This window comes from Bombus vancouverensis, chromosome 5 (genome assembly GCF_051014615.1).
Source record: "Bombus vancouverensis nearcticus chromosome 5, iyBomVanc1_principal, whole genome shotgun sequence".
Taxonomy (NCBI): Eukaryota; Metazoa; Arthropoda; class Insecta; order Hymenoptera; family Apidae; genus Bombus; species Bombus vancouverensis.
The window spans coordinates 11997321-12012523 of record NC_134915.1 but is presented as its reverse complement, the minus strand read 5'-3'; the positions used below and the strand labels follow the sequence as shown (position 1 = coordinate 12012523).

General features: G+C 35.2%; 1 protein-coding gene across 2 annotated transcripts in view; it reads right to left on the bottom strand.

The window, feature by feature from the left end:
- Nucleotides 1-15203, bottom strand: part of MCU (mitochondrial calcium uniporter) — a 76972-nt gene that overhangs the window by 45564 nt on the left and 16205 nt on the right. For both annotated transcript variants that reach the window (XM_076618370.1, XM_033332799.2), the window contains exon 2: nucleotides 279-480. In XM_076618370.1, coding sequence (XP_076474485.1) covers nucleotides 279-480 — 202 coding nt within the window. The remainder of the gene's footprint in view (nucleotides 1-278; nucleotides 481-15203) is intronic.

Here is a 15203-nt window from a genome sequence, read left to right as displayed (position 1 = left end):
ATGTAAAGGTACACAGAGATACGAGACACATAATTTAAGATAAGCTTGCAAATGGTTCTCTTTTATTAGCAACCCACGAATATTCTAGTTGTAAAAGTATCTTCCTCTCAAATTCTTTACTTCTCTTCACGCAGAGTTAAGTTAAAGATCAAAGACTTTGGGTGTTAAAATAAGTTCGAAAAGTGAGTCGTAAGGAAAGCTTCAAGATAAAAATATCTTTCCTCCGAATTTTTTTTCATTTTTTTTATGAACCTTCATCGCGTTCGATCATTACTCACCAGCACTCTCCTTGTTCTCAGTGATCATCAAACTTTTGTTTGCTGTGTCATTTTTTGTCGCTTTCGTTGGGCTCCGTTTGCTCGGCGTACTCGTATCTTCTATTCTTTTCATTAAACTCGGACTTAACCTCGGTGAAAAATTACCCTTTGTCGAGGACAGATTTCTCTGCGTGCTGTGCCACCACCTTTTGCACCATGTTTCCTGCAACACAGAAAATTACGGTTAGTGTAATGTAAATAGAACTACAATACAGTGGCATTTTTATTTGTGTTCGTTTATCGGTGAAAACGAGTCTTGGTTTTATCCACGCCACGTTTTAACATTCAACGAAGCGCACGAAGGTTTCCGCCTTTCTTCTCTCAGATTTTCTCATATTCTTTTCTCTATTTTTATAATTTCTCAGGAAAAAGAGGGTCCATTGCAAACATGACGTATAAATACCAGAAACCAGTTCTCTCTTGTGTTTCTTGTTTCGTGTTGGGTTTCTTCCGTCAATTCGCATTCGATTGGCGCGCGTTTGGGTCGGAACATCAAACACAATTGTTTCACGTAGCGCAGATAGATCAGGCAAATCGTGGCTCTGTGAATCGTTACCCGATCAGGCGTTGTGATCGGACATTGAACATCGTAATTACATCTTGTACTAATCGTGAAACACCAATTTCAGTTTCCCACTCGTTACGTGAGTTTGCTTGATAGCTATGCTCTTACCAATTTTGGTCTTCGATTACCTATGCGCAGAATGCTCCATAGGTATGCACTGTAGCTTAAAAGTACGCATTTGGACATTTCTATGCAATAAACATCAATCCATGGAATGGATTTCTAAGAGAACAAACGTGGCTGTCGAATTTTTGTCGGAATTATCGTCCTGTACAGTTGATCTTTTCAGAGTCGACTTTTTTTAACTTCTGAGAAAGATTATTTTTTATCAAATGTTAATAATACAAATATATTTTTGCTATCGTTTTTGTTAACTATCTTTCCTAACTTACAACGTTGCGCTTGTACAACAGCACGCGCTAAGGAGTCGAGGAGTTATGGAACGAACAGATACATTTTTCGCGAGTAAATCACAGAAACAAACGTGTTCAGTATTTCGATAGAATTCACGTATTGTTACCATCGATCACTCGGGTATCCGAATATGTAAATGTGATATTTTCATACACGCGTTGATAAATATATCGACAGAATATCATACAATTGATGCGAAATTTAAATTTTCCAGAGTATTGACCAAAGGGCAAACGTGGAACAGAATTTATTCGGTTACGGAGGTAATTTTTATTTTGACACGCAATGACTCGACGTAAACGTTGTATTTGAACGCAGCGGAATTGGCAAATGCCCAAAATACTATGAGGTCAATGCGGGGTCATGCCGAAATTGGAGTTCGGCCAGGGTCGGCTCACGACTGTACATTTGGCAGAAAGTGGTTTTCAAAGAACGAAGCGAATGTAACGATAAGTATTTGGTAGAGCGGCCTTTGTCATAAAGTCGAATGGCATGTACCCAGAGAAATAAAGGATTTCCAAGTGAAAAGCGGAAACTTTCTTCAGGAGAACTTACGTGCTTTCTCGCATTTGAATCGTCGTGTTGTCGCTTTGTTTCCTTAAACATGCATAATTTGCAAAATACTCGACACTTTGAGCGATGTGGAAATTTGTGCGTCGTCTGGAAAACGATGCCGTTATTCCCGTCAACACGGTGTTCTAAAAACGATACCGCAATGCGTATCTGACGCTACCTATTTTAAGGCAATCGTAAAACCGCCTTTAAAATGCTATGAAGATATACGCGCAGTTGGAGTTTATTGAGACTAGTATTATCAGAATCTTGAGATATTTGATTCTCACGGTGAAAGAGAAACGAGTTAACGTGTTCGGCTCTGAATTAAATTGTGTAGAGTATAGTTTTGTCGGTTCTTTAATTTTAGCCTTACTTTGCGGTGTAAGAGGATACTTTAATTCGTTAAGAAGTTAGTTGATAGGTAACAAATTATGAATGAAGTGTTGTATGATAACAATGATTGAAGTATAATGGATGAAACCGATGAACTCCTTGATTGTCGGTGATCGTTTAACAAAAAGAAAGATAACGCGAACCAAAGGTAAAAAGGAAGATAAAGCGCACGAAAAGTTCAAAGTTCCCTTGCGTGAGGGACCATATATCAAGCTTCGTCTCTTTTTGTGTCGATGAAATTCTTCCGCATAATAGCACCGATAAAGATCCAGCATTCAAAACGTCTCAGTGTCATTTAGAGTTTAGGCTGTCGATCAGTCTCCAAGAAAGGAATTTCAGTGAAGTATTTCGATATGCGATGAAAAATGAAATGAAAAATGAAAGAAAGACGTTGCGATAACTACGAAACTACGTAATTATAATCGTTACTCAGATCATTAAGACTGTGAATTTTCATAAAAAGTAAATATTTTTGAATCGTGGGTAATAAAATAATATCTAAAGGAAGGTTTATTTTAGCTACTATATAATTATAGTGAATACCGTTTTAGATATTTTACATATCTTTGCATACTATCTGTATTCTGAGCATTTTTGCGCTTTTGCATTTTAAATTCTTTGTGAATGGACAAACATTTGCAGGTTGACGATTACACCGACGACGATACCATTCAATTACAGACAATGGCAGTAAACGCAAAAAGCGTGAAATGAGTTTCCTTCTGTATGCATTTTCAAGTAACTGTGAAACCTTTGTGCTTTGACTTAATTCTCGCTTCCTACATTTTTGCTTATTCATATTTGTAACAGATGTAATTTCGTAATTTCTAACGTGACCCGTCATGTACGTTTTTAAAACCACATAGCGAATGCAACAATTTCCATCGCCATTTCTGTTGAAACGCAAGAAAATTTCTAAAAATTGGGTCAGTACAAGAATTACTTGATAGTTGGTAGCGAGGGTTAATTGTATTTTACGTATAATTTCGTACATTTTCCAGGATTCATCTCGGTGAGATTCTCTAGTTTCTCAAGTAAAATATCTCGATCTTCTTAGATTTTTCCGCGATATTAAAGTGACTGCGTTCCTTCGTTAACCTTTCTACCGCGTTTCAGTTTCATATTTTTAAACGTCTGGTTTCTTGAATTCGAGACGCTTTAATCGAGATGATTTAATCCGCGATTTTACCGTGGATCGTTTAAACTCTTCAACGATATATCTGGCGGTCTAAGAATATTCTTGCTTCTCCTTTTTCTCCTGACTTTTTCTCCCGAAGCGCGATATATTTCTTAACAGCCTTCTCGAATTCCTGCAACCGGATCTTTGTCATTTTTTCATAAAAGGATCGATATACAGCATATTACGAAGAATCGATGGTATTTGAAAACTCGAAGAAAAAAGAGAAGAGAAATATCTATTGCATTTATTTAAAAAAGACTTACAAATTTTTATTTTTATACATCTATTTTATTTTTCTTTTTTATTATTAGTTGTGTAAAAGAAACTTGCAATTTGGTATATTTAGTAAGAAAGAATTCCTTTACTAAACACCGATAATGTTCTCCTTTTATTAAATTAATGTGGACGTCCTCGGCAGGACCTAAAAAGTTGCATCTATATTTGTTCAGCACAGAAGCGTGCTCTTATTCAAACAATCGGTAGCATCCAGTTCCCATTCGTCAATTGCTCCGCCTCGTTTTTCTTTCTCAATACCAAACCTCCTGTTCGAACGTTTTACCCGTTACTCGTTTCGCTCGCTTATTCGTCCTGACTAATCGATTTTGCTGTCGTGTTTTTCGAAGTTATTTTTGCATTGTGTTTTTTCTACTCGTTCCACGATGGCCGGTACAAAATTCTTAACGATTCAACCGAGATATTTTTTCTCGAAAAGTTCGTCTTCAGCATCGTTTCGCGCTAATGGCATGCAACTTTCGCCAGAACTCTATTCGGTAATTCGATTATTATCGCGGTCTGAAAGTTTCAGAGACACAAGTTAGGATTATTCAGACGGCCGCGCTACGCGAATCTCGGCGGAAGTTCTCGTTTCCCCTCGAAATTGGATTCCATTGAACACGCCACGACCTTGCAAAATGTTGTCCACCCATGAGTTATTTCGTGACAGTGGCGCGTCAGAAATTTCCTAGAAATTTCAGGCGGCTTGTACGAATTCACCAGCGATATTCGCTTGGCGAAAATCAACGAAAACCTGTTGGAAACTTCTATCGTCAATATTTCAGTGTTACCGCATGCGTACGTTCGCACATTGTGCACAATTAGATACGAGACGTAGTTTCTAGCGTGAAACGCTATCATATAATATGCCGGGTGTACTTTTCTAAATTGCACGTCTAAATTATGATTGCTGTTGCAGAAATAACTGACAGATTTTTGTCATTTGCTGGTTTAATTTAAATGAGTTACAGTATGCAGTACAGCGAGTGTATACATGTACATTGCACGTATTCATGGATTTATGCGTGCAACGAATATACGGCAAATTGACTCAATTAATCAAAGAGTAAAAATACTTCGCTGTTGAGTCTATCGTTAAAAATCAACTGGTGGATTGCCGTGGATATAAAATCTCGGGAAACTGAATTTTTATCTTTACAGATTTTTATTGCAAATTTACCTCGGTCATTTAAAACGTTGAATTTTGTTTAAGAAAAATAATCCGAATAAAAAGTATTTACAGCTGACTCGGTTGAAAATTTATTGAAATTAATTCCGACAAATCCACGCAATTTTCGTGTATCGTCCGAGATTAATTTTCTCGTCGACATCAGATCAATTTTGCCTCGTATTATAAATATTTAATGGTTGAATTCTGGATTCCATCGTTTTTAACACTTCTACTATTTGTTTTTCGTTATTTTATTATATTTTTAGACTTTTCATATTTCTCTTGAAATATGTCGCGTTGAAAGTTTCGTGATTGTATTTGTTCTTTTTAAAAATTATGGTATAGCCTTTTATATATTTGAACGAACGATTGAACGAATTTAAATAATTAAGCGAGATTTTATCGTTTCATTCGTCACCGTTAATTAAATTTTAATGAACGATCTGTCGACGATTTCGCTCGTGATTCTCAACGACCAAGCGTTTCAATTAGAACACATCATCGTCGATGATATTCCAGCAGTCAATCAACGTACTCGTATATGCACATGCTCTGCTTGCTCAAATTTTGGTCGCCGGCCAAAGCAGCGAACGACCACCAAAAGGATTTCTCACGTGCGCAACTGTCGTGAAATAAATAATCGAAAGGCTAATGATCTCGCGAGTGTCACCGATCCCTCGTGTAGATTTCAGTTTACGTTTGTCGTAAAGTAAAGTACAACACCTGAAGAACACGCTAACTATTTAGTTAATTAAAATGTTGGTCGCCTTTCAGGAAATAATGGGTTTCTGTTCGACAACACCCATTTTTGTTTTCCCGACACGGAATCAACCGAAATAAGCCACTTAAACGTCGTTCAATTTGTCCAACACGAAGATCTCGACAATCTTCGGGTTCATCTTTCTACGATTGTTTCAGGCTTCGACTTCTGTTTTTAGAAATAACATCTCTGTTATAAGAGTGTTTCGTGTCAATTCTCCAACAAATTGAGTTAACTGTTACGATTCGCGTTTATATAGCAACTATTATACAACTACTTGGTTGATACTGGCAAATGAAATTCTCTCCGCGGTGGGAAATTCTTACAATGGTATCACATTTCAGAGCAAACGAGAGTTCTAGACGCCGTTATTATCATTCGAACTCGTTATAGTCGCTGGAATCGATATAACTGGAGCATAGTTAGGCGAAGTACTAGCTTCTGGGTGGAGTCGAGGGTCAAAAGGTGAGACACGGAGCGATTCAGAAAATGATCGACTCTACTTTTTACTAGTTGCAGTACGCGTGGAAGTACACGATTAATATTTCATCGGCAAGAAATAAATGACCTACTTCGATAAGTTCTCTCATGGCAAGAAGATGGCATAGATAATGGCAAACTTCAAGGTAAATTTACAAAAACGGTGTATCATCAACGCTTTCCTGTACTTTCCGATTTATAGAGTTGATCAATACGTTAATGTACACAGATATTTTTTTAAATAAGTAGAACTCTAAAGAACAGGAGGAATTCATCTCCTTCTATCTTTAATAGAACATCTCTGAAGAGTTTAAGATTGGTAATTTTCGGGAAGACAGAAAAATGCAGTTTCAACGATACTCCAGATTTTTATTTCCACAAGAAAGTTTCGAATTTGTCTCGGCGCTTAAAACATTATCACCAAAATCATTAAGTTTCTTACACCAATTCTATTATTCTCGATATCTATCTTTCACTTACAAGGTATTAGCATCTCGTTAGATGTATGTATGTAACAAGATCTTAATACCTTCAGAGTCATGAATATTCATAGGCTACTCGTGACTTCGTATCTCATGTTTTATCAAGCGCTCCATGTATCCTCGGTCGGTTTCTCTAGTCATTTCCGCACGAGTATTTTTCCGGAGCTAAAGGTATTTACTTTGTTGCAAATAAAGAACGTTAAAGGATCTTTCAGCGAATCGAACGGAAAACATTCGATAGTAAGATAAGATCTGCATACAAAAATTTTAGTTTCAACGAGGGGGAAAAGAAATTCCCTGAAGATAGATGTTTTTCTTTCATTCTTCGCGACGAAGTGGCACGTGCGCGAGAAACTGCCGAGGAAAAATGGAATAAATCACATTTGCAAAGCGTGAAATCGCATGAATACGAAATGACATTTGCAGATATGATTCGCCGTATGTCTATTCAATACCTTCGTCAAGAGGCACGCACACCATTTTGGCGTTGACTAAATGGCGAGGGAAAATAAGATGGACGTCATTTTGGAGTGCAGTAAAAGCTTTTACTAATTTAACGGAAAACAAAAGAGATTAATTGCTGTCCAGTTAATGGATCGTTATTTCCCAACAATGTCCTCAATTCGTGAACGATGAACAATCTGTAGATTAACCCGTTTATATTGGTAAATCAGTATTGCTAAATTATGCAGTTCAGCGAGTTTTTTTCCAATTTTCATTATCTAATTGCAGTCTGTTTTGACGAAACAGCGAAAAAAAGTTAGATTAAATTTTGGATCTTTTCAGGGTCAACAATTGATTTGAACGATGAATGTATTCTCGTTTATTCAAACGCGTTTAAACAAATTTATTGAAATCTAATCGATATCTAACTTTATTATTGACATCTTGTAACTTTTGACTTGTAAACTTTCGCTAATAATATCTGAATATTCCATTACATAAAAGAGCTCTGTTTAATATAATTACTCTGCTCGGTAGAAATAGTCAAAGTCTTGCACGAATCAATAAAGAATTTATTTTAAGCATCACTATTATTAATCCAAAATATTTTTCCTCGATAAAGCATCACAAATTTAATATCTAATTTATAAGAATATACTCGTGAACGTTGAAGTATTCTGGTTCACCTGTTGATTTGTAAGGATCAGAATCTTACATCTGGTTAATTTTTCATGGGATAAAAATTAACATATTCGACTTGTTACTTGTCTCCCTATACCCTCTAGCATATTTTACGCTGTAAACATATGGCGTTTGAACATATTTTATCCTGTCATTTGAATTTTTCATCATACACCCGCTACTTTAAAATTCCCCTACTAGCAAAATAGATGGGTTGGCCATTCAAATCCCCTATGGGCTCGTGAAGTCATTACACTATGTTTCATGGCCAGCTAACTTCCGAGTGACATTGCTGCCGTAAAGAATAATGCGACTACTCTACATCGGGATACACGCTAAAAATATATTACTTCATGAATTAATTTACAAGGGTTGAACATATTTCTGTTTTCAGACATTTGTGATCGAATGGATAAAGATAAAAACTGAGATAAATTTCTGTGAAGAAAGAAAATTAGAATTAACATTTTTGAGGCATATTCAACGTTAAATGGAAATGTTGCAAAAATATTATGTATTATACAAAGTTATAAAAATGTACTGAAAGTACTTGTACTTTTAAACATTTACAATTGGAAAATTTCAAATCATAGTTTAAATAAATTTCTCTACAGTCGTTGTAACAGGAAATTTATTTTCCAAACTTATACAAACCTGTTCAAGATATTTGTCCATTTAGACACGTTTAATTGTGTAACTTCGAACTGTTGATCGAAATACATTTCTCTACAATGATACATTTGAAAACTAACGCCATAGCTACCTACGAAACTGTAGCAAATGTAAATCGTAGCAGAATGTTTATTGTCCAAACTATTCGTGCTTTCAGATGCGTCTAATTGAGTAACTCTGAATAACATGTTGAACAAACTTCTTTACAATGACGCGTTTCAAACTGAACAGTTTTCAGGCTTATTCTGCATTAAATTGTTGTAAAAAGTTTGATTCACAAAGCTACTGAAACGCGTTGGAATTTTCATGCTCAACATTTTCGGGGAAATTCATTTTCCATGGCGTAAATAAAGTTTCATGAAATGTCGAAATTTTCATGTACAATAGGAATTCGAGGAAATTCTATCCTGGCTTAAATACAATTTTGTCAAATCAAATGTTACAGAATCGATGCTTAATTCATAGGATAAAGCGATTAATTTACAAATTTCGAACAATTGTCGCTTTTCCTCGCATCGCAGAGAAAATTTCGACGATCGTTTAAATCGAAACTCATCGGAATGCACTGAGATTTTTATTTCCACCATTTATACTTGAAATTTCAAAATGAAATGTAAATAAAGTTCTGATTTTCGTTCAAACGAGAGAACGTATCGACCTTTCACCTTTTACTAGTTGAAATTCTAGAATGAAACGTACCAAGATTAACACTGAATCCAGAATGAAGAGATTAATTTAAAGACTTTTCATAGTTGTGGTTCCGAAATAGAGTTGGAAAATCCCAATAATTCCTAGAATCACATATGGGAAGGCATTTAAATTTTTCATTCTCACTGTTTATAATTGAAATTCTGGAATGAAATAGCCGAGATCAACGCTTAATTCGGTATGAAAAGGCCAATTTAAAGGTTTTCTACAGCCTCACAGGCTCTGTCTCAAATAGTAGTGGAATTCCCGATAGTTGATCGAACCATAGACATCGATAATACGTACTGGAAAGGGTAGAAAATTGGATCAGCTGAGTAGGTTGTGTACGAGGATTTTCCCATTAAATGCTAATCGGCTAACTTGCTGTACCTGTGCTTTGCGGTTTCTACCGAGAACACACCAATTCCAGATAATCAAGTGTACAGCACTCGAAATCAAACGAATAGGAATAGAAGTTGCTCAAATTGGGGCACAGAGAATGTCTCATATCTGCATAATATAAATTATTCAGAAAGAATAATGTAAGATGTAAAGATGATGCAAGATCGAATTATTTGAGTCAGTAGGTTATTTAGAATGAACTAAGCAATTCGCAGTTTTAATTTGTCAAATTTGGTTATGGTTTGGCTATATATATGTAAGTATATTGGAACAATTTTTGAGCAATTTATTTTTGAAAATAGACCATTTGACTCGTTAATTTATTAACTGTTAACGTTGCACCAACACGATATTTTATAGTCGACTTTTTTCCAATCAACTTGATATTTTATAATATATGACAAGTTTAGGATTGAATATTAGAATGTTAAAATTTTTAGCCGAGTCAAATAACCATATACAGAATCGGTGATTGTTTTCATCGTTAAAATTTAACCAGAGGACTGAAATCGTAAGAGCCTGTCTTTGAAAAGCAGCTTCCCCACGAACAAACGAGAGCAGGCGGAACTTAGAAAACTTTTAAGGGGTTTAAATTATCGTCGAGTATCGCGTATTCACAAAAACTTTCTCTCCAGAGGTCATAAAATATTAAATTTCAAAGTTTTCCGCGTTTAATATTTCCATGGATATACCCTTTGAAAAGCTATATATCCTGCAAGTTTCCTAATCCCTTTGTACCACTAGGTTTTTAATCGAAATTTCAAATCCATCGAGAAAAAGAAAAAATAAGAGTCTTGCAGAAACCACGCCTGGTTAAACGGATTTTCTGAATATCGAGGTCAATCGATATGATGCGAGTGGAAACCGGAGGCTTTTCATTTCTTTGACCAGCTATTAACAATTGTATATGTATACACTGGTTCGAGAAAGTATTTGAACGCTTATCAAACCGCAATTTTGTTTCTCCATATTTCTATGTGTTTTGTAAAACATTCTCAAGTTCCATTAGTTGTTATCGTAATTTATTCGTCCTATATTTATCGTAATTTCATCGTAAGTTTCTGCGATTTTTATCCAGGCAATTTAAGAAGCTTCGTTTAGCTCATTGTCTTTGAGATTTCTAAATGGAACAAATCAGAAATTATATCGTTAACTTGTAACAATGTTGCTCTTATCGTGTTTTCTGACGTCATTATTCGGGCCTTTTATTGCTTTTAAAGCTCGTTTTCCATGTAGGCACGTGCACTGCTTTCATTTTATTATTGAATCCTTCCTTTGATGTTTTCACGTCTTTCTTTTATCGCCACAGTATTTCTTTCTTAGCGTCCGTGTATTTCTTTTGCTGCTTCTACGATTTTGTCTAATGAATGCCTTTGTATTTGCTTCTTTAATTCTGTAACTTTTTCAATACATTTTTGCACTGCTTTTTACATTCTTTCTGCTTTCTTTTTTGGTATTAAAGGCTACATATTTTTACCTTGCGAAGATTAGTTATAAAGATTACAAGCTCTATTCAGTGTTCTCGCAGTATTTTTATTCATTTCTGCTATTTTTGCTTTTCTAAATCTTTTGATTAATTTCCTTTAATTCTTTATATGTTTGGGCAGTTTTCTCGTTTATCTCTTGTCCTCGTTTTCTCTGCTTGTTTAATTTACTAGGTCTTTCCTTTTTAATGTAGTCGTATCACCTTTTTTCGCATTTAACAAACTCCTTTTTCCGCGTACTTATGCCATTGTGTTTTTATTGCCCGAATTCTTTCCCCTTGTTGGAATTCAATCCAGAATTCTCCTCTCAGCCGGATTGCTTCCTCGAACGTGAAAATTTTTCTAAGTCTCAATTTCATCCTATTGGAATTTATCCCAGAATGGTCGAAGGATAGCAGGGGTCCTTAGGGTGATAACATTATTTGCACTCATTGATTAAAGACGGATACTGTCCACGTGGGTAATAGAAATCGAAAGCAAAGAGCTTTAGGAACGTCTTTGGTATCCGGACAATAGCTGCTAGGAATTATTTCGGAGAAAATGATCATTGACCACCAATAATGACCATAGGTTGACCACAGAGTAAACGTGCTGTCCGTGTCATGTACTGGGATAAGGGATAGTTTCAGTGGTTTACGGACGTCTTAGGATATTTTGATACTCGTAGAAATCGAAAATATAGGAATGGGTCTGAAAGCTTTGGGTTAGTTACCCTCCTTTCCTAACGAATGATGTTTAACATGGAAAAGCACTCTGCGATATATCTTCGTGTTTGAGTGCACAATGTTTTTATTAAAATGCCTGTGGAATTATTTATTTTAGTGATTTCATATTTCCTAATCTAAGCCTTTTAGCTTATTTTGTTAATACTAACTCCAAGTGCAAGTAATATAATTTAAGAGATTACAGAGAAATGTTTATCTTTTTTTCGTAAAATAACTTAGTTACCGTGGATTATTCTAAGATAAAAGAAGCAATAACGAGAAATAAATAATAATCTTTTGTGGTAATAATCTTAAAAAAAAAAGAAGGAAAAAAGTCAGATTGGAAAATAACATTTCTGAAAAATTCATAATACGCCTTAAACCAAGAAATATGTAACCCGATGTCATAACTCCTTCTCTCTTCCAATCCTTTTGCCATTTCCATCGCTTTTGGAACGTAGACGTGACCTGCTCCGCTCGCATCACCACGTGACAACCCTGAACTGGTCACGTAGAGGATCAGAAATTACGTAAAGTATAGTTTAGACTTGATTCAGTTCCTGTCGAAGAAGATAAAATGCTACGGATTGAATCACATTGTAAAATCAATATATCGATGTTGTTATTTGATGCTTCAATTCAGAATCTCGTTATATCATGGACCATATCATATAAATTTTGACCAGGGGTCAAACGTGACAATCTAAAATTCAGTTTAATATTTCAAGGTATAATTTCTTTCATTTTTCTTATGTGACGCTTTTTCGTTAACTTATCCTCCTCTGGAATGCTTTTTAGCAGCGAGTCACGGCTGCGAAGTGGCTTGATTAAATGCACTCTGTAATCTGCCAGCGGGATCTCGGATTTAAACGAGGAACGTAATGTAATACGAAACGTTGGGCCGGCGAGACCAACGCTTTTTAATGGAAGGTGGAAATTTCTGATGGCATCGCTTTTCCATCACTTCCTGTGGATCATCTAATTTCTGGTGCGTTTATTTAATTCCTGACGTTGATCGATCTTCCTAGTTTCCACAAAAACCTAGTTTTTAAAAATGTTATTTTCAAGCTTTAAGAGGAATTCAAATAACTCAATTTGAAGTGCACCTTTTTGTCCCTTCGCTTGAGTGTTCGGGTTAGCGATTTAAATTCAAGTGTTCAACATTTTTATCCAATTAGTCAAATGATTTAACTCCAACTCGTTTGCGTTCTTGTTAGGATATTTTTTCGTACAATCGCTTTACTAACGTGCTGTCTTGGTTAATGTAAAATACCCTTTCAAGCTACAAACGAACTTGGAATTCTTCCAACAATTCCTTCACTCAGGTGGAACTTACTATATTTTCATCAAGTTTAATTTAGATTAATCTCAGTTAAATTCAAATATGTATTCGTATAAGTATACTTGAGAGTTAGGAAACTTTATTAGCCTGAGTGTTTCACGGTTCACATTTAACGAAACAAATTTTTCAGACAAATAGAACAAATTTTATTCTATCAACAATTTTTCTTATTACTCTACGTGTGCGTATTTCCCATAGCAGCAGAGTAGTCAGAATTTCGCTCCTATTTTCGGGATCGTATCGATCCTATCCACCAATAACTGCTTTTATTAAATTGCAGTCTGCTTAAGTAACTGTGAACAGGGTAGTGTACGTAATTCAATTTACGCGAGACGACGGGCTATAATTTTGTTTTATTTCGGGTTCCATCGATCTCCTACACGCTGCGTGGATATTGGAAAGAGATGTAAATTAGAAAAGATTCTTAACGTGAAGCAAAACGTCCTTGCCTCGGAAGAATATTCGACGATTTAATTGAAATAATCTATGATACGGGAATGTAGAGAATCTTCCACTTCAATGGAAAAATGAATAAATTTATCGCGTGACATTCTATGAGAATCGACATTCGTGCTTATTGTTGTGTGATGACTAACATTTAACAAAATTATTCCCGGGCTGCGGGCTTTTGTTTATTTATGGGAAATTTGAGGATATATATTAAAATACGTAGAATACGCTATATAAAATTTATGAAATATCCAAAATCTAGTACCTTTTATAACAGTAAAAGTATTTTCAACTTAAGTCCCATTTTCTAAATTACATTCGTAAAAATATACATAAATATCTGTGATATAGTAAATTTTAGTTAATATAAAATTTATTGAATCGAATAAAATGTACTTACTCTTGTAAAATATAAAGCTTTCAGTTACTTCAATAAACGTTTTATTCCTAGTGGGCGTTAGTATGAAAGCGGGTTTCAAAGATATTTTAGCCAGAGATGGGAGAGAAAGAGAAAGAGAGAGAGAGAGAGAGAGAGAGAGAGAGGAGATTTTAATTTGCATTTGCGATGCAGCCTTCAAAGTTGCATTATTAGAACCGCCCTTGTTTGCGGGTTATTTTTCCTTGTCTCCGTCCTTGACTTATCCATTTTGCCCTTGTTCTCCGTCTGAGATACCACATTATTTTCAAATATGGTTACTTGAATTTTTCAACCTAGATTCTAGATCAAGTATTTTTTATTCGTAATTTATTTTTTAGGTTACTTCTAATTCGTTGCGTATAAATTCCATCATTTCCACGAAATTAGTAAAGAATCATCGATATTGTAAGAAATTAGATCTTGAAAAAGTAAAACAAATGGTATAGAGGCAGAAATATGGACTCATATCTTGCTGCAATAGAATCAGGCGACACACCACAGATTCTAAGAACAATTAGTAGATACTGTATGCAAGAACTCTTATTGGTACTGTGTATTGAAACAATATCGTGTTCAACTCATAAATTCTATCATTCTGTAAAATTGGTACGAATCATTAACGAAATTCTATCTTGGAAAATTGCAACAGAAAACAAATAACACAGAAGGAGGATAGATACACGACTTTTACGTATTATTTCACTGTTTGTCATTGCTCATAATAATTTCTGATAATAATTTCTAATTGCTCATAATTTCGTTTCTCATAATGGATTACAGTCTTAATTAATACCTACGATATATCGATTACACATACAAATTCTATCGAGTACACGATAGTTTCCGGGTGAAAGTTCCTGTTGTTATCTCTACATTCAGAGGTAGGATCATAATAGTTATTATTTTATTAAATGGATAAATCTATCACATCGTTCTGAGCCAAGAAAACCCTTATTGCACGCGCTTACAAAAACTATGGATAAAAACAAAAAGGCATCTTAAGCCTATGGATTAAATCTATCGATTGTAACCAGGATTATCTTCTAGTTATTATAACTAACGCATCTGCATATGGATGGCGAGCACGAACTCGCGTTATCATTTTCAACAGTTCCATAATGGAAATTGTTTGCAATGAAATATATACAGCGTTATACATATATGTGTTCGAAAGTCGTAAAATAATTTTTCAAAGTTTCGCACATCGTACGGATCATTGGCCGCGGAAATACAGACAAGTGAAGAAGCCCTCGAGGTTTTTACCAATTCCCTTTCCTTGTGGAATACGCTGCTCGTGCCAGGATCGTGTCACGATTAAATTGAATTTCA